Source organism: Astatotilapia calliptera, chromosome 13, assembly GCF_900246225.1.
Source record: "Astatotilapia calliptera chromosome 13, fAstCal1.2, whole genome shotgun sequence".
NCBI lineage: Eukaryota > Metazoa > Chordata > Actinopteri > Cichliformes > Cichlidae > Astatotilapia > Astatotilapia calliptera.
Genome location: NC_039314.1, coordinates 11,164,018 through 11,190,919, shown reverse-complemented (window position 1 = coordinate 11,190,919; position 26,902 = coordinate 11,164,018). Strand labels below are relative to the sequence as shown.

General features: G+C 37.5%; 1 protein-coding gene across 26 annotated transcripts in view; it reads left to right on the top strand.

Annotated features, from left to right (window-relative positions):
* Window positions 1-705: 705 nt before the first annotated feature.
* LOC113034636 (neurexin-1a) overlaps window positions 706-26,902 on the top strand; it is a 258,027-nt gene continuing 231,830 nt past the window's right edge. For 6 of the 26 annotated variants that reach the window (XM_026189386.1, XM_026189387.1, XM_026189401.1 and 3 more), the window contains exons 1-6: window positions 1,041-1,246; window positions 2,491-3,850; window positions 21,256-21,273; window positions 22,577-22,606; window positions 23,328-23,339; window positions 23,793-23,840. In XM_026189386.1, coding sequence (XP_026045171.1) covers window positions 3,139-3,850; window positions 21,256-21,273; window positions 22,577-22,606; window positions 23,328-23,339; window positions 23,793-23,840 — 820 coding nt within the window. In that variant the 5' untranslated portion in view covers window positions 1,041-1,246; window positions 2,491-3,138. Of the gene's footprint in view, window positions 905-1,040; window positions 1,247-2,490; window positions 3,851-21,255; window positions 21,274-22,576; window positions 22,607-23,327; window positions 23,340-23,792; window positions 23,841-26,902 lie in introns of those variants that run through there. The other 20 variants (XM_026189396.1, XM_026189402.1, XM_026189391.1 and 17 more) reach the window with 13 other exon arrangements.

Below are 26,902 nucleotides of genomic sequence, written 5' to 3'. Positions count from 1 at the left end.
CAGATATTTAGCTTTCACTCAGAGAACTCAAAAATAGTATGAAATGCTATTTCCATTACAATATAAAATACAGTAGACGACGTCACGTACAGTGGACTTTTAATATGTGGATTTTCTTCTTCCTGCTCCTTTTCACACATGGTTGTAGTGCTTTATTGATAGAAAGTGTGGTTGGTTTGTTTGATCTGTTGTACCAAGTGTGAAATAAATAAATAAATAAATAAATAAATGAAATGAAATATACAGGCATAAAAAAGTGAATGTGAGCTACTTGATGAAATAGTTTGATAGGGTACATTGAATTGCTGCGTGATAAATGAGCATTAAACACCCCTGGATCCGGATTCAGTTTGATCTACTAATAACAACTAAAGTGACAGCCCCTGATTAGCCGTATTCACGATCTTTACGCTTGATCCGCAGCAATAATTCAATAAAAAAAAATCGATTTTAAGATCAGCCTGTAAGCTACACACTCATATACACACGGTTAGTTTGTTTTAAAGACATCACTTCGTGTGTCTAAACCATCCTTGACCGCTTCTGCGCGTCGATTAATCAAGCGCATCTGTTTCACGAGGTTTAGCTCCAAAGTTGCGTGTGCCATAAATGTCCGTGGATGGATGCTTGTGTAGGCAGAGGCGCTGTCCACGGTACTGCATTCAGCCCCTCCCCGGTAGACATCACGAAGAGACACGTGATACTCTCTGTCTGTGGCTCCTGACAGTCGCTGGATAAGCTCAACAGGGAAACCAGATTGCACCTTCTCTTCCACAAAGATAACTGGATTTTCGCCCCGCGCTTCTTCCCACTAACCACATCGTGGGTTAGATTTTTTTTTTTCTTTGTAGTTCTGTTGTGTTTTTATTAGCAGAAAATACATTTGGAGGACTGAATATTTAAGGTAATTTTTAAACCTGTGAGATTTTTTTTAGGAGTTAGAGTGAAAGTGGACCCGTCTTTCTCGCTCTCTCTCCTAACCCCCCCCCCCCCCCCCCCCCCCTCTCTCCCTCTCCGCTCTCTCTCTCTCTCTCTGTCTCTCTGGCTGATGCTGCGATTCACTTGAAAGCAGATCTTGATGTGGAGGTTTCGCTAAAGAGGATTTGGAGCATTGGATTTCAAAGAGACAAAATATGGACAGTGCTGGTTTAAAGGAGCTCAGTCCGCGGCGCCTTGCATGAAATCGCGTTTCTTCTCTTGTGACAACTATTAAGGGTCCCGTAGAAGTAAAGGTGCACGCGCAAAGGTAATAATGGCGCCTCATATTGTTTACCGAAGAATTGTTGTAGTTGTGAGCGACTCGATAAAAATGCCGCATGGACATAAAATAACACACTTATTATAGTGAGCCCGTTGCAGCTGCCGTGCATGGCAAATGTCAGGATATGGGGCATGTTATTGATGAGATGATGACGGCGAAAAGGCAAAATATATCAGTTCAGACGAGGATTATGCTATCTAATAGTTTAAGCATGATCATTAACACGCCGTACTGATCTTCATCACAGTTTCAGTCTATTGATAAGATGCTCCAGTCTGTGGAAAGTGCAGGCAAGTAAATCAGATCTACAGCGGTGCAGCGGTTAGAGTGCAGTGGTTAGAGTGTCTTTCCCCCCCTTCATCTTCTTTACTTGAAATGCAAACTAATTGCGGACCTTTAGAATCGACTAACTATTTTTGTTTTCGTTTTATTGCATTATTCTGCTCCTTTTGGTATTTGAAGGAAAAGCGGGATCTGGCTCAAACTCCGTGTGAAAAATAGGGACAAAGCACATAGTATGAAGAGCATTTTCTGGGTTCTGACTGAGACCCAGTGGAAGCCCGGCTGGTATGACTTACACAGACCGACCATTGTGCATCAAATGACGCACTTTTTCCTCTTGTTAGGGCTTCAAATTAGAACTGGACAGGGGAGCCTATATCGGAATGCTGCTGATAAAACGATTGCAGAAGTTTTAACGCTTACAAGCAAAAGTAATTCTCTCATTAAGAGAAAGAAAAAACGACGTAAGGCAGCTATTTTCTTATTTGCGTGACCGAGATTTTCTTTATAATTTGTTTTATTAATGCCGACCGCTGGGCGTGATTTCTTTCTATCTTTTTTTCTTTAGATCACAAATTATAATTTACTCGTATTTCTTTTTCTCTTTAGATTGCGTGACTATTTCATTATGAAAGGACTGCATTTTAACGAGAATATTACAGATATTGTTTTCCTACTTGGTCATTAAGATCAAATAATGTGTCTATTCTCTGATATTGTCAAGAGCTGCCGTTTGCTTCCTGGAAAGCCCTAGTGATCTTAATCTAATGACATAGCTTGTGTTTGTTGTAACAAAGGCCTCACTGGATATAAGTCCCTGACTAGCTGTGCTTTTTGCCTTATCACAGCATTAATACTGGTTTTTGATTAAGGCTTTGACCAAAGTGGATTTGGACATGGATACGGTGAAATACTGATGCTACATTAAATTTGCTTTTCTTTTGCAGAGAGCTTTGAGTCTGGGGACTGCCTTGACAGACAGACTGCTTCTTTTGCTGAGCTTATCAGCCAACGTGGCTCCATATGGCATTTTTTCTCTTTGCTACAGAGAATGCAGGGTGAAAAGCCCTGAGCAAGGCTTCCAGTTACCCGCCAAAGAATGTTGGCATGAACATGAAGATTAAAGCTGCCATTTCAACTCAAGTGAAACCGTGCACACACTAACTGGCACCAGAAGGGACTGTTCCGTAATTACATAAATCAGACCGAGTGTGCCCAGTGGATATTTGAATCTCTGTCCCTTTGCTCTAAATAACCATGGCAGAGAGGACCTTTAAACAGTTCAAACTATTTTGGCGACAACAGTGAGAGGTTTGGCCAGTGGCCTGGACTGTATGAGGTAATGGTGTTTGCTCCAGGATACAAGTGTTGGCCAAGCCTGTTGATATGCAAACATATTAGAGTTGTAGCATTTAATCTTTTGTCTTACAATGCATCAGTTTACACTTGTATGTCCATGTAGACAGTCAGTTACATGCCAGTCTACTATCTCACAGTCAACCCAGCTTATTTTTTTTCCCCTTAAGCTAAAGTCCTTATAAGTACATTGAATTCTGTAAGTCCTAACTTCAGCCCACATAATTTGAAATCAAACAATGATTTCACCAAAGCCACATGTTGCCCATATTATATGGGTTGGGCTGCTCATTTGTTGCTTTGTAGAAATAGGCACTTGTCTAGAATTTACAGGTGCTGAGGGTCAGTGGGCTAGATTTCCAGTGTGGAATGCATGTTGCGAAAGTGAAATGAGCTTCAACATGAAAACAAGGAGTTCCCATGGGCTGCTAGTTTACTTTGATGATGAGGGATTTTGTGACTTTCTAGAGCTCCTCATACTGAATGGTAAACTCAGCCTTCGATTCTCCATCTTCTGTGCGGAGCCTGCGACTGTTATATCTGACACAGCGGTCAATGACAGCCAATGGCACACAGTCACTATAAGGAGAAACTTTAAGAACACTACCCTAATGGTGGACAATGAGATAAAGTGGGTGGAGGTGAAGTCTAAAAGACGGGATATGACTGTTTTCAGCCATTTGTTTGTTGGTGGAATACCACCGGAATTACGATCTGTTGCACTACGTCTGACATCGGCTGCGGTCAAGGATCAGCTGCCTTTTACTGGATGGATAACAGACATAAAGGTCAACAACACGGAGTCTGTAATGATTAACAGTGAGGGTGTCTTAAATGACCTCTGTGGTACAGCCAACATGTGTCTAAATGGAGGAGTCTGCAGTTTAATTAACAACGAGCCAACGTGCGACTGTTCTCGGACAGGCTTCCAAGGAAAGGACTGCAGTGAAGGTAAGGCTTTGATTTAATCTGAATCATACATTCAGTACAAAGTGTCCAGTGTAGCCTTTAGAGTCAACAGGAAGTTATTCATAATTTGGCTGTTTCAATTACTATCCTCCATAAAATTACGCATTCCCTTCCTCTATTTGGCTAAAGCCATATGTTTTCCTTAGTCGTATGATGTGTGCCATTGATCTGCAATACAGCTGTTTGGAAAGACTGAATCTCCTGCTAGGCCTCATTAGCAAAACATTCTGGTGTTCTTCATCCCCAAAGGTGTCTGCCATTCTTATCAAATAGATCTTTAGGGATTGGTTGACCTATGAAAGATCTCCAATGACATACTTTTCAAATGGAAGAGCAGGGGTAATCATCTATGTGCCTGACTGAGTAAACAGGAATGACATCATTGAATGCATACAGTATAAATCTTTCCAGTGATGAGAGTATATTCGATCTAGTATCTAATCATTGTATCCATATGATTTTTTTGAGAAAACACAAAATAAAATTGCAAATGTAAAATAACTGAATTATGACCTTTAGCAGAACCATGTGCAAAATGTATTTATTAATACTAACTGCTAAAAAGTCAGCAGGATAATGAAGGTGAATAAAAAGGTTTTGAGAACGTGCAAACTGATAGACAAAGAGAACACAGGGTTCTTTGAGGTAGCGAGAATACTATCACTCTGTCTAGTCTGTAAGGAAAACGTATGAGTGTTCAGAGTATTTAGTGCAATGCTACCCTCAGGTTGGCAGCTTATTGTGATGCTGAGGGGGAGGATGCTTGCTGGTCAGTCAATGGGGGAGGGATTTTAACTGTTTTTAATGTTATTCGTCATGCTCAGTTAAATACAGATGAATCTGAACCTATTTTAACCTATTTTAAATACGGTAATGACACTCACGTCTAATTTACAGTAGATTTCATGAGATCATGTATCTTTATTCAGGCACATAAATCTTTTATTAACAATGAGCTTATTAAGGCACTACTGGAAAACTTACTACTGCCACATAAGATATTCTCATCAAATTGCAAACATAACATCTTCATATAGCACCATGCTTTGTGAACAATGTTTTATTTTTCCCTTTAATCGGGTCTTGTAGATGTTGTAGATGGTGTTAATTAAACAAGAAGTAGTATAGCCTTTCACTAACCACATGCACCGACACATTGAATAATTGCTGTAGTTCACTAACAGGCATTTAAGTGTAAATGTTATTTAGTCTACTTTAAATCCATGACAAGTAGTGTTGGCTGTGTTGCTGTGCTGCAGAAAGAAAATACAAATAGATCCACAATTAGAATGCGACAGTGAATATCTTGAAATATGTCATTATTGTTCCATTTTCTGCTTCTTTCAGAGCAGACTACAGTCTATAATCAAAATTCTTTGATTGTAACAGTGTCATTATGTATTGCTGTAATTTTAATTAATTAATTTTTTTTTTTTTTTGCAGTATTGTAAATTACATTTCAGTACATAGATAGATAGATTTTTTTTTTTTTTATTTAAAAATGAATCCAAAAGAAGTTTCTATTCAGGGAATCTCTCATTTGGGTTTATTAATGTGTCTTTGACCATTTTTCTTACTACTGCGCCAAAAAGAGCTGTGAATTCAAAATAGCTTTATTATTTCAGTTTCCCTAAGCTGACGAAAAGCTAGCGATTGTGTGCAGCCATATTTTTTTCTCATTTCATGCTGGATGCAGCCTGACAAAAGGCCCGTCTTGGGGAAAGCTGGGATTCTTTTATACAAAATGCATGGGCACTGATTAAATCTTAAAGTTATTATCTTATCACAGGATACAACTCTTTAACAAAAAAAGTAATACATTAGCAAATTAGAAATTACGTTCATAAATTTAGTTTAGCCTTGATACTATCTCTGAAGTTCAAATTTATTGGTATTTATTGGAAGAGTTGATTTATAAAACTCCCAACACACAACATTTGTAAGGCTAATGTATAATTTGCCAGATTTTTGGAATTTTGGGACTTGGAAGTTCTATACATGGAGACTTCAAATGCAGTATTTTAGAATCCCTGCAAAACAAATCATTAAATATCTTTAAAAACAAAAACAATGGTTTATATAAATTAAAAATGATGATGAACCCACTTCATTCTACCTTAAGGATTCATTTGTAATCTAACATTCCTTGATCTATGTGGTTAATTTACAGATTCATATTCCAGTGTTTAGGGATTAAATAATTACTTTAAAACTGTGTTTGATAATTTTATACAATACATCTATATTTTCTTTGTGTGTGTGTGTGTGTGTGTGTGTGTGTGTGTGTGTGTGTGTGTGTGTGTGTGTGTGTGTGTGTGTGTGTGTGTGTGTGTGTGAGTGAGTGAGTGTGTGTGTGTGTAAGTGTCTCATTAGTCGAGAATTCGGGGGAAGAGATTTTAATATGCACAGCAGGGTGGCTACTGGTGTTAATAGTTTTATACACATACAATAGCTACTTGTTTGTGTTGTTTATTTTTATATGAGCTGCATGAGCGATGAGCAGCCATTATCGAAAGATGTTTGTGTATTAAGTATATCGCAGCAGTAGCAATCAGAGTGATTATAGTGACAAGTTGAAAGCTTCCTAATAATGAAAAATCCTTTAAAAATATGTTGTACATACAGCCATACAGGGGCTTTGATGGGGTGAACATAGTCTAGTAAGTGTGTCTGTATCTTAGGGGGAAAATATCTAAAGGAAAAATAAAAGCTGAAAGCAAAAACTCTTTGATTTGATAGATGGCTACTAATTTTCTAATTTTAATTGCAGAGCAGGGATAATAACAAATAACTTATTAAATTCACGAGTTGTCCTGAATGGAGAATTTGCTATTCCCTTCAATGTAATCCCTTTGAGCAGCTAATTCTGACCACTTGCTTGTACATCTCCGAGTCATGCTTGACCTCGCTCACTGTGTCAAAGTTGCAACACTGAAAAGTACATTTAATTTTAGGGAGAAAGAAGCAGATGTTTGAGCCAAAAGTTCTCCCTGAGATGTGTCAGCGTGCTGCAGCATAATCTAGGCAGTTATAGGCAGTCCTACCTTGGGTAGCAAATTTACAGCAAACAAAGAAACTGACAATTGTTTTTCAGTGGTCCTGACTTGATTCTCCTTTTGAGGACTTGGTGACTGAAGTCTTTTCCTTTGAAGACTGTCTTTATTTTATTCTGGACAATAACTTGTCAGCAGTGATGTTGGATACTGTTTGTTTGATATTTGCTCTCATTCATAGTTTGAGGTTCATGGTGAAATTGCAAATATACACTAACAAGCCCTTCCAGCAAGTGCTCTAAGCCAGAGCACTGGAAGCAGTGCATCATTGCACAAGGAGACAACCTTGAAGGGGATGGCAGAATATCACATTTGCTTTTTATAGGCAATGTCTCAAAACTTTATAACCCACAGTGTATATTCGTGCTGCAAGTTACTGAACTGAAGCCCTGAAGCTACAAGCACACACCGTTTATTACAAAGTATAGTTTATAATTTTATGATTATAACAATGACTTTAAAAGGGTTTTTTCAAGAGCAGATGCACAACATCATCAGGTAAATATATTGTCTATAGTGAATCCACTGATCTGGTACTATATAGTGGTGGCAACATCGAGGGTTACATGGAAGCCAGATACCAAGCCAGCCAGCCCATGGTTACTCCACCAATCTTACCTTAATGACACGATTAGATCTCAGTCACACAGGGCTTGAGAGCAGTTGATGTGAGTTAATAAGTGGTTTTTGGAGGTTGCTAGCTGTTTCTGGATGAAATTGGTTGCAAAGAGAGTGCTACACCAAAAACCTCCTTGCGGTTGCTGTGATCACCCATTATTTGGATGTAAGATGCCGACTTATCTGCAAATACTCTGCATTTACTCCTTGAACAGTAGTAAAACTTGAGACAGTGTGAGGCAAACGAATCCATTGTCCTCTGTGCAAGCTGCTAGTGACTATAGAAGCCTGCTACTAGCCAAAGCAGTCACAGGGAGGTTTTTGTCGAGGCAGTTAATGCTCGTGACTATCAACAGCCTTCAGTGAACACTTGCCAAAAGTCAGTGGAATACACATTTTCCCTAGCAACAGGTGGTTACCATGTGGTCTAGTTCTGCATAAATATGGTTTTAACAATCATTTCTTAGTGATTGTCAGTAACCACCTGCATCCAGTCAGGGAATACACATTTTTGCCTTGTGACCAGTGGTTGCCAGATGGTCGCCAATTGGTTTTTAAGTCTCTGTGAATGGGGTTTTGCATAAATATATATAGAATGCTTTAATATACCTACTCATAAGCATTTAATGATTTTAATTAGTGCTAGATTTATTAAATCTGTGAAATTTGAAGGACTCTGGGGTTTTGCAGGTCTATAAACAACAAATAATTTCATAAAACAAACAATACTTATTTGGACTTCTTACAAAGCACATTTAAGCAATAAATATTTAAATAGTGAAAACACATCATTATAATAATAATTTAGGTAGTATTGATGGAAATAGATGCAAGGTCCACATTTTATCTAACGCCGCCTTGTCCCTATGCAGACTTTGTCACAGGTACATCCTTTCATAGAGAAAACCTCTGAAAACCCTCAAGGCAAACCTCTACCATCACCATGACCGGCTGTCAAGCACTCCAGAATGGGATTGGAACACCTGGATTTCTCCTGATGCCTTTAATGGCTAATCTGCATTTAACTAACACAATTTCTAGTTATGCTGGCAAAAATTTACCACACACTTTATAATGACTCATTCTGCAGATCTAGCCTCGGTATTCATTTAGAGTTATGTTTCTGGCTAACCATCAAATAGAAGAAATTGTTCTGTTTTATGTTCACTGGTTACTTTGTTTTCTGTTTGCTGCTGAGCAAGTACTGGGTTCAGCATAGCTTTTATACCAGTTCCCTGCAGCTGTTGAGAGCCAAAGTGAGTAAAACTGACTTAAAACATTCAAGTTGTGGTCTGCGGACCTTATGGGCTTAGCTAGTAACTATATGTGAGGTCATCATTTTAAATTATTTTTTTTAATTTATGCATTATTGTTTCATTTTAAATATCAAAATTTGATTAGGCCAGCTATAATACTATATAAATAATGACAGATTATTCAGTCTCAAGAAGCTCCAAAGTAAAATAACTGACTTCTACATTTCCCTCACATATGAGTTCAAGAGCTAAAAATGTTAGCTTTTGATGTATCACATCAAGAGGAAAAAACTCAACAAAATCCCACAAAACAAGCAAACAAACAAAATCTCCCTTTACCTTAAAGTCTAAATATCAGGTTTGCCTGAAAAAAAGGATTATTTGACATTTACTATCTGATAGCTAAACTACTGTTGGTCCATGCTGACCTCATTTTATATTAACTGTAAGCACACTTACATATAACACTTGATAATGCTAACTGCAGTGAAAAATGACTGTAGTGCTTCAGGTTTAACTCCTACTATCAACTGCGCTGAAACTCTATGAACTTGTGTTACTTAAGTCCCTCTGAAATAAAGAATGCTGCACTGTACCTTTGCAGGATAGTATGTTTTGTGGCAAGTACAGAGAATGTTTCCCAGCCATATTAAACACACATGCTTTCTTTCTTGCTTCCTCACCATTCTGAGTTTTAGTGAGGAGGTAAGTCAAAACCACAGCAGAAAATGTATGCAAGATTTTTATTTATTTATTTATTTAGTTTTTAAATCACACCAGAGATTTAAAATATTTTTTGAAGCTAGTGTTCTACTGTACCAAAAACACTTCTGGGAAAAAAAATTCACACACACAGAAATAAAAGTGCATATACTAACATATCGAAATTCGTTCTTAAAGCTTCTGCAAATTTACCTATTGTGCATACATGGATTTAACTATAAAGTACATTGAAGTTTAAAATTTACCCTTCCATTAAATAATCTAAAAGCTGTTGTATTACTTTGATCAGATGAAAGGATTATAGGATTTGCCACCGGACCTGTCAACTCTCCTCTGTCCAACCACAAGTGTGCACATAACTCTCTCTCTCCTGCTCTCTTTCTCCTCGGTCTCTCTCTCTCCAATTCACACACTTACAAATGCACACACGCACACAAACACAAATCCCTTTGATCGGTTGAAACAATTATTTAAATGCACTTTTCGATGGTCAGTATGCCCTTTTTGTTTCTCATTAAAGAAATAACATAGATGCATTGCATAGCTCCATATTTTATCCTGATAAAATGGAATCATGTTGTTTATCTCATCGTACATTAACCAACCATAAATCTCCCCTGGTACAAAAAAAAAAGAAAGAAAAAAAGTAGGGCAGACCCCAAGTAAGACTGCACAGCATTTTGTTTGTCACTTTGTGTATTATGTAATTTAAAAGATAAGTCACATTATCCGGGTACAGTGAGTAACTGTGATTGCCTTGCACTATCATATTGTGATTTTAGCTGATAGCATTGCTTCTAGGCTTCTAGGTGAAAATATAGTTAGACATCCTTGAAACTAATGTCACTTAAAGGACAAACAGTCACAAAACATAAGCGCATTTATTAAGCTTCTATTACAGGATGGCGCAGTACCAAAAATGACTGTAGCCTACAGTAACTGAAATAATGTCAAACCTGTTTTGACTTTTGAACAATCATCAACTGTGACGGTTTTAATTCACCAAAACAAGAGTGTCAAAACAGATTTGTGCATTACTGATTCATTACAGAAGGAAAGTACTGCAACTCAACACACGCAGGAGATACACTATTCACATGCTCATTTAGGTAGATGCACAATATGTTTTGCTTGCTTGTTTTTTTTTTATCCATGTCACACTCTTTGTAGCTCTTTTTTTACCTTAAAATTGAATCCTGGTTATTAGTATTTCAGTTTCCAGGTTCATCCCCAAGATATAACTTGGATAGACATGGCAGTGGCAGTGAAACCTTTCCTGGCAATCTTCCCACAGGTAATAGTGTGATCCCAGTCTGTCTGCAGCCACTGAAAATAGCTCAACGTTACTTGTGTTTATAATACTGTACCACCTCTAATGAACTGTCTGTGCTGATCTGGAAAGTTTAATTATCAACATAATGTCTAATTAAAATTAGTTTCCTTCAGTCGATTGAATCACAGGTTAATTTATATGAAATGCATATTTGTGCATTATTTGAACCTTTTTTTAATAAAAAAAAAATGACACTGGTTCTGGGACTAGATCTGTCTTATGCTCGTTTATGCCATATTATTGTCTACTAAAATATCCAAGAAAGATTTCAGATGTGTGGCTCTATCCCGTGGTTACACCAGAGGTTGTGTTTTGCATAACATATGACAGTTGTGACTATCACCTGCTGTAACGTCACTGGGAATAAGCTCTTGTGGTGCATGTGAATGTCTACAGTCGAGATTCTTGCCCGAGACTTTAGAACAGTTTGTGTTTGTTATTGCAGTCCTAATGTAATTACAGTGTTTGCTTTGGTTGATTGCACTGGTGAATAATGCATCGATATGGCACAGCCATTTGCAGAGGGTTGACCCATTCAGCAGAGAAGAAGCAGCAGCAGTTGTGTCTTTGGCAAAGAGACAAAGACAATGAGTTTTATCAACAACTTTTTACCCTTTAATTAGGTTTGGATGTATAGGCACCTTGGATTGGTGATAAACACAATGTAAGCTACTAAAGAGTTGGTCTGGTCTGTCATTGAGTCTATACTACTTGAAGACGGATAGGCTTCTGTGTTTTGGTGCTGAGCAATATTTTAGTGCAAAATCTGGCTGCCCTCTATGCCAGGGCCACTGTGGCAGCAGGTAGGGCAGCTTTTTAACACTATCTATTTGCTTCTGGATGAGGAACTCAATAAATTCACAGTGAAGTTTCTGTTTGTTTTACGCTTTGACTTTTCGCCTAAAGCCCGTACTGCATACTTTGAGCCAAGTTGTATCCTCTTGAAAAAAATTAACATTTTGAAAGCAACAGTGGAGTGGAGAAGTCCACATGGCAATAATGGGTAACTTGATTGAAAACTAGCATGTTATTGAGTATTTAACAATAATGCAAAGGTACACTGCAAAATAAATCAATGAGACCAGAAGATTGTAGTGGTAGAAAATGCAAATGTGCAAATTATGATTAAAGACTTGGTGATACCTTCATTGTTTTTGGGCATGTCCAGACAGAGTTCAGTTCAATATACTTGTTTACACAGTACTGGCTTAATATGGCAAATATCTTCATTTGACATCAGTTTTGATCAGCTTTAAACAACAACAGCGATTCATTCACATCTATGCGCAGATAGGTGCGTATGAGAATTTATGACGAGCCATATAAAAATACTTTTAAATGCAAATGGAAAAATATAAGTAAGCAAATATAATGTATTCAAAAAGAAGCTTGCGTTTGAGACTAGAAAAGCAGCACTATCATTTGATCAGTTGATTTATATTAATGGCCCCAATGTGAAAATGCGGTTTAAGAATTCAGCAGCTTTTCTCATGTTCACATTTAATATAGATTTCATAGGAAGATGAATTTGTAATTTGAGTGATCACTCCCTTTCGGGCATGTCTGTCATTGCTTAAAAAAACAACAACAACAAAAAAACCCAACATGTGACTGTACTGTATCTCTGAAAGTGTCATTTTGTCTAGAGGCCTCCTGCAGCTTCACTCAGACAAAAGCAGATTAATAGTATACTGCTGTCTCTGACTCCAAAGACAGATATCGGGATCAAAAGATTAGAGGGATTTTCCCGTAGGATTTTTGCCTTGTTTAAATACATTTGCTCCTGACTGTCAAAGGGTGTTTGTGAAATTCGTTGACACCAAACTCCTCCTTTAACGGGATTCATCCTACAGCACAAATAAACACATTCAAATTTCCATGTCACACACACAGACACCCACACATGCAAACTTGTGTTTAACTGAGCTACACCACATGTTTCTTACAGGAGCATATTAAGCTGGCATATGGAAGTTACAGTATATAAAATGCATAACATATTGCTGTTCTGTTGACATGCAATCACTACCCTGATTATGCAATATTATCTCATATGTGTATGAGATCTTGCAGATATGAGGTGTTCCACACATATATTTTTTTCCTTATTTTCACCACTGGAGACCTTTTAATACCTTGGTGTAAAAATATATTTCAGTTTCCATAATACAATTCATAGCATTTTCTATATAGTCTGGATGACTTGAGCACCCTCAAACAGATATAGAACCAAAAGGGTACTTCTGCCTCTCCCGAGGCCATATACCCTGTCCCACGGTTTTAAAATAAGTGAGCTGAGACAGACAGACCGAGAGAGAGAGGCAAAACTGATCACATATCTCTGCCTTGGTTCTCACCTTCATGCAGGAATAAAACTGCTTAGAAGCAAAACTCTTTAGATTCCAGACTGTAGATGATATTTTCACTTTGAACATAATTTACCTTTGATGCTGCTGGTTGGGTGTCGTCAGTCACGAGCGGCGGCTGAAATGCTAAAAACAAGGCAAAAGTGCTGCGCCGTAATTTGAAATCCATTACTCCGGCGATAGAGGGAAGACAAATCAGTTTTCAGGGAGAGTTTTCATCACTTCCCAAAAGAGAGTAAAGGTTGCACAAATGAACCCATCTTTATGGTAATCCAGTCTACATCATGTGTAGAAGTTCAAGAGGCAGTCTGCATAATGTTTAAAACGTCTTCTTGAGTCCAAAAAACAAACAAACAAAATGTAATATGAACTACAAATTAAATAAAAATGGGATTCAAATGGTAACTCAGTCAGAACAGATCACTGGTTTACACTTTTGCTTCGTGACATTTTTGTATAGTTTTGTCTTTTTTTGCCACTTATAATGGAAAAGGATGTAGCTTAATGTTAACAGTACTAAGAGCTTAGCTGTGGTTAATGCTCAGTGCACTTTATTAATGTTTTTTTTTCTAACTTTAGCTTAAGAGCCACTCTTCAGATAGGGATTTGCCACACGTCAACAGTGGCAGCTGCGGCAACTAGTTTCTTTAAGCAACTGCTGTGCACATTTTCTTAGAACAGATGCGTAGTGAGCGTTGGCATATCTCGCTTCAGCATGAAGCTATGAGCCCTGTCGCAATAAGTTACAAATATGCTGAGCCTATATATATATATATACACAAACTTGAAGTTTACATTAATTTCTTAATTCCTCTGCTTGGACTAATACTCCTGCATCAAAAAAAAAAAAAGATTGACTCTACATCTGTAATACTATCCTAGATATCTTCTACCCTGGGATTAAGGTTATTAGAATTCTGTATAAGCTTTTCTGATTATCCTCTTGGATCATTCCAGTCCACAAGATGTAAAAGAATTGAGAGACCCCTGAGCACATCTGCTCGCACAATCCTCTCTTTTCATCTATCTCTTTGGAAATATCTGAGTTGGACTATATTATCCACCTGCCATCTGCCTGAAGTAAATATGCAGCTAGGCACAATACATCACAATTTGATTGATTAGGTTCTTTTCAAAATGTTACCATTTCAGAAAATTTTCCTCCTCACTGTCTTACAAAGGGTTTGATAACAACACCATCACCCCTCTTGTATCAGCCCAGTAAAGAATATGGTACATCCAGCAGCTACTTAGATTATAGGTCAAACACTGGAATTAGGTTAGCCTGGCTGTATCCAGTGGCACCAAAATCTGTCTGCTTTTATATTTTAAGCTCCTAAAGTTTGTCCGATGTATTTGTGCTCTCTTGTGCCTCCTTCAAGTGCCGTGTACGTTCCCTGACTGTAAGAAGGTGTTATATGACATATTGCAGAGAAGGCATGTCTTAAATGGTACCAAACACTGACAACAAAGTGTAAAATAAAGTGTAAATATAATATGTCTTAAAAGTGTGAAAATATAAGTCCAATGTGGGAATCAAAATCTAACCTCTTAGGCAAAGGTTAATGTCACTCCTGCCAACTTTTGCCTTCAAAGATATCAGTGAATTAACAGATTATATTTTTTGGCTATTTTGAGTTAAAGGGTTAAATTTAACCTATTCTGGTCTCTGCCTGTGTTGAGGTGCCCAGTGTCAGCGGGGCGATACAATAAAAAGGTAATATGAACAGATCCTTGCCTGGAAAGCATGCATGTGTCTTGTGAGCATCTGAGATAGTGAAGATATGAATTAGCAACAGCAGAAATATCCACAGCTGTGGGCGCTATCAATTTCCATCAGAGTAGCTGGTCACTCTGCCCGTTTCCTCTCTCTCCACACTTACTGTTGCTTGAGAAGGATAATGGGGTAGAGGGTAAGCCGTGTAATGCCACTAACACTCCTCTGGTAGAAAGATGCATTAGGCTTGGCTATGCTACTAAGAGATGAGCCTTCACTTGCATTCATTATTCTTGATTTGGTCTAAATTGTAATTTAACAACAAATTGATCCTGTGGTAGTGCTGACCTTTGCTGCAAGGCTTTTACATTTTCCCTTAAAATGCCTGCGTGACGAGGGATTTTAGAACAGCCTTCCTGCTACTATTTTTCAAATTGACAACTGCGCATGGGGCCGGGAATGGATTTGGTGTGTTTTGTTCTCTGTTATTGGATGTGTAGTGATGACATTTAGAGACGAATTTAGGGAGATTTCATAGTTTTTCGTGTTATGTATTGAATGCATCGAAGCATTTGAGCAATTTTACACATTCACTTTACTAGTCAAGAGAAGTATTAGTCAACTAAAACAGTTGTATAATATGTTCTGAGGCTCTGGAAGGAGATCTGAAAAGAAAAATAAATAAATAAAACTCCCTATTCTACTCTTAAATATTTATCATACACTTGTTTTGGATATGGAAAATGTGAAAGAAGTAGAGTTGTCACAGTACTAGAATTTTAAACTCGATATTGATACCCAAGAAAAATACTCAATAATCATTTTCAATATTATGTGGGGAAAAACAATATTTACGTTATCTAAGCTAGTGCTGTGCCTCTAGGGCATAGGTATCAAACTCTGGCCCGCGGGCCAAATTTGGCCCGCAGCCTAATTACATTTCGCCCGCGAAGCCATACCAAATTACTATTAGAGCTGGCCTACTGGTATTATACAGCTAATATATATATTGTTTAGTATTAAGCTTTGCTTGTTCCATATTCAGTTTTTCACCAAAACGTGTTTGAGTCCATAAGAAAAGATTCATTTTTATATCTGGAGGAAGATTTTTTTTTCAATAAATATTAATGTTAGCCCACGACTTTGTTCCAGTTTTAAAATTTGGCCCACTGTGTATTTGAGTTTGACACCCCTGCTCTAGGGGGACTTGGCACCATGTTTTTAACTAGAGTAGGTAAGCTAGGCTGTCACTGTTTCTGTCTAGTTGCTGGTACACATTTCTCTGCTTCTTGTCTGGGACTTTAAAAGAAATGTAACACTTTTTAGACACAAATAACTGTGTTATCCTGTTAAATTAATGTTGGGCATTATTAAGATGGGCAGGACTCACTTGCTGCCTGACATTTGGTGCCTAGCTCCCATTTTAGCGTTTTAGTCATAGCTGCTAGCAGCTTCCTTAATAATAACAGATGGCGCTATAGGAAAACCTTTAAAAGTTAAACAGCTACTGTTAAAGTTTGGGCAGGTCAGGTTAACATTTGTGATAACTGTTTAATACTAATTAATTTCTTAACTATTAATTAATTATTCCTTATAAACTCTTGTTTAACGCTAACTAGTGAGGGCGAGGCTGTGTGTGTGTGTGTGTGTGTGTGTGTGTGTGTCTGCCTGTCTGCAGAGTTGTGGGAATTTTTGTGTCAACAGGAGGAGGCAAAGATGGCCCTGTTGGTATCAATACTATTGCAAATGAGAATAATACTACAGTAATTTTTTAATATCGATGGGTATCTCTGTATAGATTTTGACAACCCTAGAGAGAAAAGGCTGTTTATGTAGCACTACAATAAATGGGAACTGTGGGAGCTCAGACTCAAAGGTCTGTGAACTACCTGAAGAGGTACTCAGGAAAATCCTATTCAGTCCAAATGGCATCTCTCAAGAATAGTAGATAGTGAATAGAAACCTGTCTTTATTTGTGGTCATGCCCCATCGTAACTTCCAATGTTGGCAGTCAGTGAGTGAGCTCTGGGATTGAAACTTTTCACTCTTCTTGTACTGAGTAGCCAACATGCTGAACTTTAGACTGTTGCAGTTTACTGGCATGACAGTTGATAGTTCATAATTTTTATATATAATATTTTTGAGCAGTTGTTTAAAAAAAAAAAAAGCAAACATTTGACAGTTAAAGTTCTCTGTGTCTTTGTTAAATGATGTACAAATACCCACAGAATTTCCAGCTATGAGACTTTTTCAGTTTCAGGTTTTCCACAGTGAATATTTGCTGCTGACCTACTTTTTCAAAGCAAAACTGGCACGATAAACTACTTCTTTTTGTAGATATGTAAAATGGAACTGAACGGCTTCATTATGAAATCTTGCGTTCTTAATAATTCATCTTACTGAACTTTATTTAACAAATTACTTTATTTAATCACGCTGATGGTATACTTTAGATATTTTACATAATGCTCTTATTTTAGTGACTCTGTCACATCATAACTGACCGCTCTACCCAGTACGCCCAATATTGCGAGACAGAACTATGTTACATAAATAATGACTGCATGAAATATAAATGCAGAGCACTGTGGTGTCATAAAGCAACAGTATTCTGACTTTCACATTTTATTTAGCTGTGATTTCGCATAGTCTTTAAGACAATTTAGGGCAAATAATATTATTTATTTTCCTGCTGTGGATCATGGTAACAGCAGACTAAATACAGACAAGGAGGTATGTGGGGGTTGTCAGCATAAGAGCGAGGGCATGCAGTTGAACCTTTACTCAGCCTTCACAGTTATGTCTTAATAAGCAGGATCTAGCACTACGATAATGGTTGTTGATTATTATGTCTTTGCAAAGCAGAGGAAAGACACAAAACACAAGTATTTGACCAATATCCTGAATGCCTTTGTAAATTTCTGTGTATTTTGCTTAGTAAGCCAAAGGGATTCCTTAATCATCCTTAACGAGTCCTTAATCACACGTGCAATCTAAAAAACTCAAAGACAGAAAACATTAAAATGCTGTTTTTCAAAAATATAGTATCCATTTAACAGGTGCACTTCATACAAAGCTAAAACACTGCAATGCTGATGACTGTAAGCACAGATGACAAAAAGCTGATTCAGGCAGACATGATCTTATAAAATTGTCAAATGGCAGAGAAAATGAATTATATCTATTGCTGGATGCTGGGTCTAGTGAATGTGACACATGGTCCTTTATGTGAAGTGCATTGTCACTGAGATCCTGCCAAGACTACTCAGCCAACTGCATCCAGACACACTGTAGAGACACGAGTGCCTTAATGACATTTTGTACAGCTAGATGACGGCACCTTGTGTGTTGAAACAGTGGACAGAGCATTGTTCGTTTTCCTTTCTATATGTCTCACTTTATATTTAATCAGCTGTCACAGTTTTGAGTTCACAGTCAGGAGGCTAAGGATTCTGTAAAGGGTCAGAATAATGTCTGCAGGTGGCAACGAGAAGAAGAAAATCAATTTATAGATTTATGTCCAATCCTTGTTGCTGTTATCCTCCAGATGTTTTATTCAGTGAGGCATTAACTTGAATAGTAATGTAATTATTTTCCATGAGCCATACACCATGTGCATGATCAACAGCGTAAGACCATCAGCGATGGAGATCGTATGATAGACAGTTGAGTGCATTTTGGTGTAGTGTTACCAGCACAATAGCACTGGGATCACTTTGTCAAGGGGATTAAATGGATTTACGTCTCTGGATTAGAATGTAACCAGCTGGGTACATTTGTGAAAGAAAGTTTGCGTGTGTGTGTCAGAGAGAGGCAAAACATGGCATGTTTTAATGGTTTCTGTCAGCTAATACTGAAGTTAAAGGAAAACTTCTTTTCTACTAAGCACCTTAAGAAACACTGGACCCCCCTTCATGCTTACTAAAGGTTTGATTCATTAACTTTGCTCAAACCTTTGGACCAAATTTGCTATGAATAGCTGTTAGACTTGCTCCCAGTATTCAAATCCAGATTTGGTTTAGAATTACATGAGGATAACGTGCTCACATCAGATTTAATATAAGAATATGAAATGCATGTCTCTCAAGCTTTACTTGTGCAATAGCTATTAATAATTATTTCTCGAAATCATTTCTTAATTTGATTGTGAACATCATCATTAGAGGAAGGGAATCACTATAATAGTGTTAATTGTGCAGTAACCCCACAGGCTGCACAATCTTTCACAAGCTATCAAATAAGCAGTCCTCCTGCATAGATCACTCACCGAATTTAAATGTAATACAACAAAGACTGCTATCACTGTATTGCACACCGCAGTGAGTCAATTATTAGTTACCTGTTAGTTATTGTGGCAAAATGTTTCAGTCAATGTTGGTCTTTGGGGTCTTGACATCAGCCAGTGTTCTTGTTTCTTTCACTTTTCTCATGCAGCTTCATGCTTGCCTTGTCAGAATGCTTTTTTTCAGCAGCCTGCTTCTCATTTTCAAGCAACGTTTCTTGTCAACATACTGCATGCGTGTATATTTTTTAAAGATCGGCTCTTTTCACAGAGGCCACTGTGACATGTCAGCGGAGTAAACACAGATGTAATTGATAAAACGATGGCCCCATTTAGTGCGCCTCAGCCATTTGTTTGAGCTCTGGCCCATCTGGTTGGAACCGGTCCATAATTAATTTGATTAATTACACCTGTGTTTAGCCTGCGACGGTCCGATCAAAAAGGCCCCTCTGAAAATGGCCTATAGAATCTCATTTATCTAAATGTCCTGTATTTTCTTAAATTTGGAAAGTTTTATCCACATCTGGCTATATTTTAAACAAAATTAAACCATTGTAAGGCAAATGCACAGTTCAGTACTGAAGGACAAGGATAAATGAGGCTCTAGTATGAGTTATACATATTATCAAAAATATTTCAAATTCCATCAAATGAAATCAATCTAAATTTTTACCAAAACTGATGTGGTCGTATTATACAACGAGTGAAGTCTTTAATTGTGATAATTTGGATTGATTTTGTGTGCATGGTGTCTGATTTGGAATGGGAACCAGTGGTGATGGTAAGTTTCGGTCAAAATAAATCTGGGCAAGAAACCATATTAAAGAGGTAGGAGTTTATTTAGCAGCGGTCCCTATTTGGTCGCATGGTTATTGTAACTGGATTGATCACACAACCATGTTTCTTTGTCTTCTATATATATATATACATTGCATGTTGGTGTTTTTATGATTTTTGGTTAATTTTTTTAATCCAAAGTTAAAAGTCTAATAACTGTGTTCTCATCACATTTATTTATTTTCTATATTTATTTATTAGATCCTTTTGTATCTGTCTGGTGTTACATTTTAATGATCAAATATTAAATACTATTGCTATGTATCAGTGATGAATAGTACTGCTGACTGATTATATATTATTATTCTTTTCATAGGAAATGTGTGGGTCCTTACGCATCCTTACGTGATTATTTTTGCATGTTTCCAGTCAAATCATTTTGTTAAACTCATTTATTTCCTTGCTGTTAGCATGTTTTCTGCACTTGTTTGCTATTAGTTTGCTAGCATATACTTCTTCACCTATATCTTTCATTTGAGACCAATTTCACATGTCAGTTTTGGGGTTTTTTGTTTTGTTTTTTTCACTTCCACAAAACTCACATTGTTTGCCAAAAATTAGTGTTAGGAGAATTTCATCCGGGAGGCAATCTCCTTTTGTATTGCCCGTATGTGGTCACTGGTCATTGCCTTCACTACTGTGACCAATTCACCTGAATAAGTGACACGAGACTCCACTGCCGGTTCGGAAACCTCAGAGGCATTGCTTTACCGCAGCCGGCTCAATTTATTTAGGTTATTTTCTGTTGCAGCGTATTTCATCACATGCACCGGCTTTTCAGTCAAGAAAAACAAACTAGATTTCACTGAGCTGCTGGAGTAAATAGTTGTTGATACAAAAAGTTGCAGTTCATTATTTTAAAAAAACGTCAAATAAAAAAAGTAAAGATTTAACAAGCTTAACAGAACACTATGAAACCGCCTCAAGTTTCAATATAATGGACTTGCTTGATAGAATTAAATTCTTTGAAGTCGTTTCAAATGTTCAAAAGTTCACTCAGAGCTCTGTCCTGTATTCCAGGTCAATGCACGGACAAAAACACGTGTACGTGCTTTAGCGTTTCCTCTGCAGGGGTTACAATAGGTCACTTGCATGTGATGTTTAATGCCTTGCATGGTGATGACATGCAATGGCCAGTACTAGTCTGCATGCTGCTTAATGAATATCTTACTCTTTTTCTCTTTGCCTGTCTGTGCTTCCAGAAGACAACTATAATGAAGGTGGGTATTGTAATTGAAACTGGTTCTATTTTTTTCTAACACATTGTTATGGCTAAGGCTTCTCAGTGTTTTATAAGGGTAACAGTATCGCTGTTACTGGAGTGGTAAGTCTGATTAATTAAATTTTCTCTGTTATTTCTGGGTATTTAAACAATACTCGAACATCACCATAGCCTTCACAGCCAAGACATTTAAAAATGTATATTAAACGGATCTAAGGGCGTTAAAGGGTCAGTAAAATATCTTATTTAAATGGGTACAAGCACTGATATTAGCATGTCCATTTATTACTCATATCACAGTGATTCTTTTTGCATGAGATTGCAAAGATTAGATTTTTTTATATGTAGTTTTGGAGAATGGAATTGGATATCCTTTTTAGTTGAAGACCTACCCAGAGGGTTAACTGTGAATACTTGTACAGCAATTCTGTGCCTGCTTTGATTGCCTCATTTAATCAATAGTCTACTTTAGGACCATGTGAACCAGATCTGATACTAGTACGGGCTAGTAGCACCAAATTATTACTCTAAGAAACACTGACAAAAGAAAGATTGAAGCAATTATTGAGCGCAATATTGGCTAAAAAAATGTTTTTTAATAAATTCATTAAAGATGCACATTTAATAAAGTAAATGCAGATTTTTGTTGACTGAAATCTTTGTTCGTGGTTATCAAAACTCAAAATTTATTTGGTTGAATCTTGTTGGTAAGTATATTGTAATAAAAAGGAAAAGGGCATCTTAATTTATTCCATGCAGACTTTTAACACAATGACAGCTTCCTTATTATTAAGCAAGGCTGGTCATGTTGTTTGTATTGAGATTAATTTTAAAATGAGTATTTGAGATGTGAAGCTGAAAGGCTAAGCAGAACACACGATTTATAACAGAAAACTGTGTCAGAAGACATCTTCATCTTTTTTACCCGTATGATTTTGTTTGAATATGAATCAAATATTAGCTGAACGCAGGTCTATATTTGAATAGCGAGCGATTGCTCTTTAAGGGTGGTAGGCGGAATGATGATCTTAGAGCACAAAGATCAGCCTGAATTTAAATTTCTGAATTATATCTAGTAAGTGGATGATGATGATGCATTGCAACCTGCTTCGGTTGACCAAATGCTCATCTTGCTGACCCTGTCTATGCATCCTCCTATTTCTCTCCTTCCCACTTTTTCCCTATCCACACTCCTCAAGAAACACAGACATCTGCTCTGAAAGAGATGCCTGCGTGTCAGTGTCACACAGCTTCCCATTATCCCTTGTTCTCTGCTGACTGTGCTCTTGTTTTCCTTTAAGGTCTGGCACACCTGATGATGGGCGACCAAGGTATGAGCTCTGTTCCTTTTTCCAGCGATTCCCCCATTTGTCCCTCTTGCTCCCATTGTGCTCAGAAGTGTGTGTGCGTGCCTATAACTCTTATTTAACATCCAGGCTTGAAGCTTCAGATATGGGCTGTCAATTCACTTATACTGACTGACCTGGCTAATTTTCACTCTCTCAGTGACTTTTTTTTCCCTCCCCATCTTTTCAAGCTCATTTAGCTTTCTATTCACGACTCTGCTGTGTCGCCATTTGTTTCCATCTTTCTTTCGTTTTAATTATTCTAATTTACTTCATGTTCTTTTGTTTACTGGGAATGTGGTTAGAGTAACGAGACACTTCCATCAGCATCATTTGAATGTAATGCATGGTGGTGGTAAATGGCTTACTGAAATTTTAAGCTAATCTTCATCTGTCCTCGCTCCTGTAATGCATGTAGCGATTGTCTGCACAGAGTCTGTCCATTCTGTTTTTGTGATCCTGCACATCTTTATTATGTAGCACAGATAGAATGAGAAGTTTTGGTTTTATTTTTCATCATTATTCCCATTACAGTTACACATTTCCTCTCTTCTGATTGCACATATTTGTAGTCATCAAGCCTCTTGCTCCTGTCCTCTGTCCTTTTCCGACGTGACCATGACACTTATTCGTGTCTCCTCTCCTTTTGTTCTCCCTTTTTGTCTGGAATATGCTTTCTTCATGGACATTTCATCAAATTTCATAGGTAAAAGTAAAGGTACTACCCTTTTAATTCTGAGTTTTCATTGAACTAAGCTAGCCATGTTTGTGACATTATATACTCATGCTGAATGAAGTATATAAAGTCATTGGCATTTTTGAAACTTGCTTTTTCAACCATTAATGAAAGCTTTTCAAGGTAGGTGCCACTTTCGCTTCGTGTTCACACTTTTAAGCTGCGCCATTTGTTCCTTTCTGCTTGTGCATGGGGATCATAAACAAGTCTCACATGGGCATATGAACACACTAGTTTCTGTCGTAGTTCCAGTACACCACCACCACCACCACCACTGGGGTAACTACAAGCTTTCTGTTCAAATCATGATTTTTGGGGTTGTGGGTGAGGCTTGATCATAGTGTTGTGGGCCTCCCATCCTGGCTGTGATCCTCACCTCTTCTCCCTGTGGGGTAAGTGGACTTCTGATCTTTCCCATTTGACTCTCCTCCTCAGGGCAGAGAGGGGAAGCTTGGGTTCTAAGGTCCCTACTGAGCATTCAAGGTAAAACTTTGATTCTTTCAAGTTGAAGTAAAGCTGGAAGCTATATAAGTCCTCTTCAGCTTACATCAGTGTAATGCAGTTTAATGTTTGCTAATTAGAAAATAATGTTTAATAATACTTTATAACTCAATTGAAACATAATAAAGACTGATTTTGACAATCAGTCTTTCCTTTTGCATTCTGAAAATACATTTTTTCTTGCTTTTGCTTGACCTTTGTCTTAAAATTGACTGTGTCATTCGTTCTGATTGTAGAAATTCCTTGCAAATTAGTTTGTAACATTTTTGTTTCTTAAGACCAAATAGAAAAATATCATGATAATGCTGTCTCTTATCATGTACTTGTGAAGCATCATCTAAACAGGTAAGTCTTCCAAGTGACCTTTAGACGCACAGTGTGAGGAATTATGTTGTTGGATTTTGTGCCATCAAATGCCATGCTACTAAAGCTGCAGTGCTATTTGTGACCAAACACACATACACACACAAACACACCATGTTCTTATTACAAGGAAAGATATTGCATTGGCTTAAATTAAATTTGTGGACAATTACCTTAAGCCAAACCACAATCCCCACTTGCCTTAACTTAACCTTCAACTAAGTCGTCATAATAAAATGTATAGATTATGTTATGGAGACTAGACGCACATACCCACACAAATAAAACCCACTGTCCATTCTAAATACAGACATTGATTTTTCCATCCGCTAAGGTAAGTCTTTGTGTTTTATTTTCGGTTTTGAAGATGGATGCATACAAATTTGACATACATGCAACATATATTCACTACATTTTTTGTTAATAATAAATCTAGCTCTGTAGGTGACTTCAAAACATTTTTCTAAAATTATGCAAAAGAAAATTGCATCATGTGCATGTACATATAAGGAATTGCGTATGTAGAAGGTTAGTCGATTGCACAAAAATAAAACCCTTTGAATTGTGTATAGTGTACAGTATGAGGCTTCTGATGCTTTGGTTTTATTACACTGTACCACACGCTCAGCTTGGACGTGGCAGAAGGAAAGCCACGGGGAGAGGTTGAGATAATGCTGATGAGGCACAAATCTGCCATACGTGGAACACTGCTTCTAATTTGGGCCATGGTTAGCTGTCCCCCGTGTTGTACAGTGTGAAACATAGTCAATCCTTTTACATGCTGTGTGGTAAATCTAAGAACGAGCACAGAGCGACAGTGCATTCACTGTCTGCCATAAGCTTGTGAGAATATTGTGCATTATGTTGTCCCTCCCACCCCTTCCTCCCAAGGTGCTGCTGTGTCATGTTAACTGCTTTATACCCTGTTTCATGGGTAGCCTTTTGAGAATGGGCTTGTGAATGTGCACTGCTTTCAGCTGGTACACTGCCACCGGATTCCTGAAACCTTGTTTCCATCTAGCTCTAGCGAGCGGGGCATGCCGTAGGATAAGTCATAATACCACTGACCTACAAATCACCAGGGTATTTAATTGCACTCATCACAATAAACTGCCATGTGCAGCTTAAGAGAAACTGCAGGCTGTGCAGACAGGCTTACAGGTACAACTGTGCTATTTCTAAATTAGTATACTTCTAATGTAATTGCTTTCAGTTTCTGAACATGGAAATGTCTCTTCTCATTGTAGTGTTCACACGCCACAGGTTTTCTGTAAAGTGAGAAAGCGAATCCCTCTGGTAGCTGCCTTGTACATATTGTGCTACATTTTAAATGTCAAATTAAATGGATATTTAAAATACTCTACTATATTACAGAAGCCTGACTCACCCAGACTTTTAACTGAGTGTCATAGACGTGTAAAGATGACACATTTCTTCAAATAGTAACTTTTGGAGTCACCTCATAGTGTTTTGTTTGATACATGTGAGGTGACTTATAAGATGAATATCAAATTATCAAAAGTGATAATTTCACAGCAATTACAGGAGTTAAGAGTGTAGATATGATTCATGTCCTCACCCAGTGAAGTTGGCCATTGCTTGGTGGTATTAATAGCAACGACTTTAGAGTTGAACAAAGATTTGCAAGTGTTTTGGATAAATGCTGTGAATCATAAATGGAACAAAGCCACACGAGGCAGAAAAAACTCAAGACAGAGATTTCGCATGTCAAAACCAACATCATAAACGCTAGAGAGGTGCATTAGCTAAATTCAATTCTAGTATCCCATCTAATCTCGCAATCTAGGAACATTTGATAAAAGAATATCTGTATTATTATCAGTATTTTCCAGTAATAGATATAGCTTAAAAGTAGCATATAGTGCTATAAGAGTGTGTTCAGGTCAATAAAAACGGTGCCTCAATTTTTCTGTTTAATTTAACCATCCATTTATTTTAACGCAAGTGCTTATTTAGAGTTATTATTGAGAGTTTGACAGTTTCTATAGCTGCAAATGCTGTAAGAGCCTATCAAATATGAAGAGGTCAAAGCTTGCATTCGTATGAGGGTATCCATGCTGTGTTTGTGTAAATGCAGAGTGCACAAGAAAACTCTGTTTAAGGTGGACTTGGGAATGGCGTGCATGTAATTTACAGACCCCAGCATCGCTATGCTCCCTCAATGACAGCTGTGTTTGGGAATTATTTAATTACCAAATGCATAAAATCCTAAAACGAACGTTTTGAGTGTAGGAGCGCATTTCAAAAGCACGTGTGTATGAACGAGAGACATCAGTACTGAAAAGAGAAGTTGGGACTCTGAGACAAACTGATGTGTACTTGGGTGTGGATCGTTGAGGACACCGCGAGCGCAGGCCAGTGAAAAGTCGGAAACATGATACAAATTACAGCTAGTATATGCAAAATTATTATTTAATTATTTTTTTTATTGTGAAATTTGTCAGAAGCTTCAATAAACCCTCCAGTTTAAAGAAGTTGAATCTTCTAGGAATTAATTCATTATTTAGGCTTTACAGGGTTAAGAAATTCGTTTGTAGCATCAATCTCACATCTCAAACTCAACTCATTTTTTAATAATCTTTAGCCATCATAATAAAATGTTTTGTAATGGATTTTGAAATCCTTCGTTGCCTTACCATGGCTGTCATTTTTACTTCTGG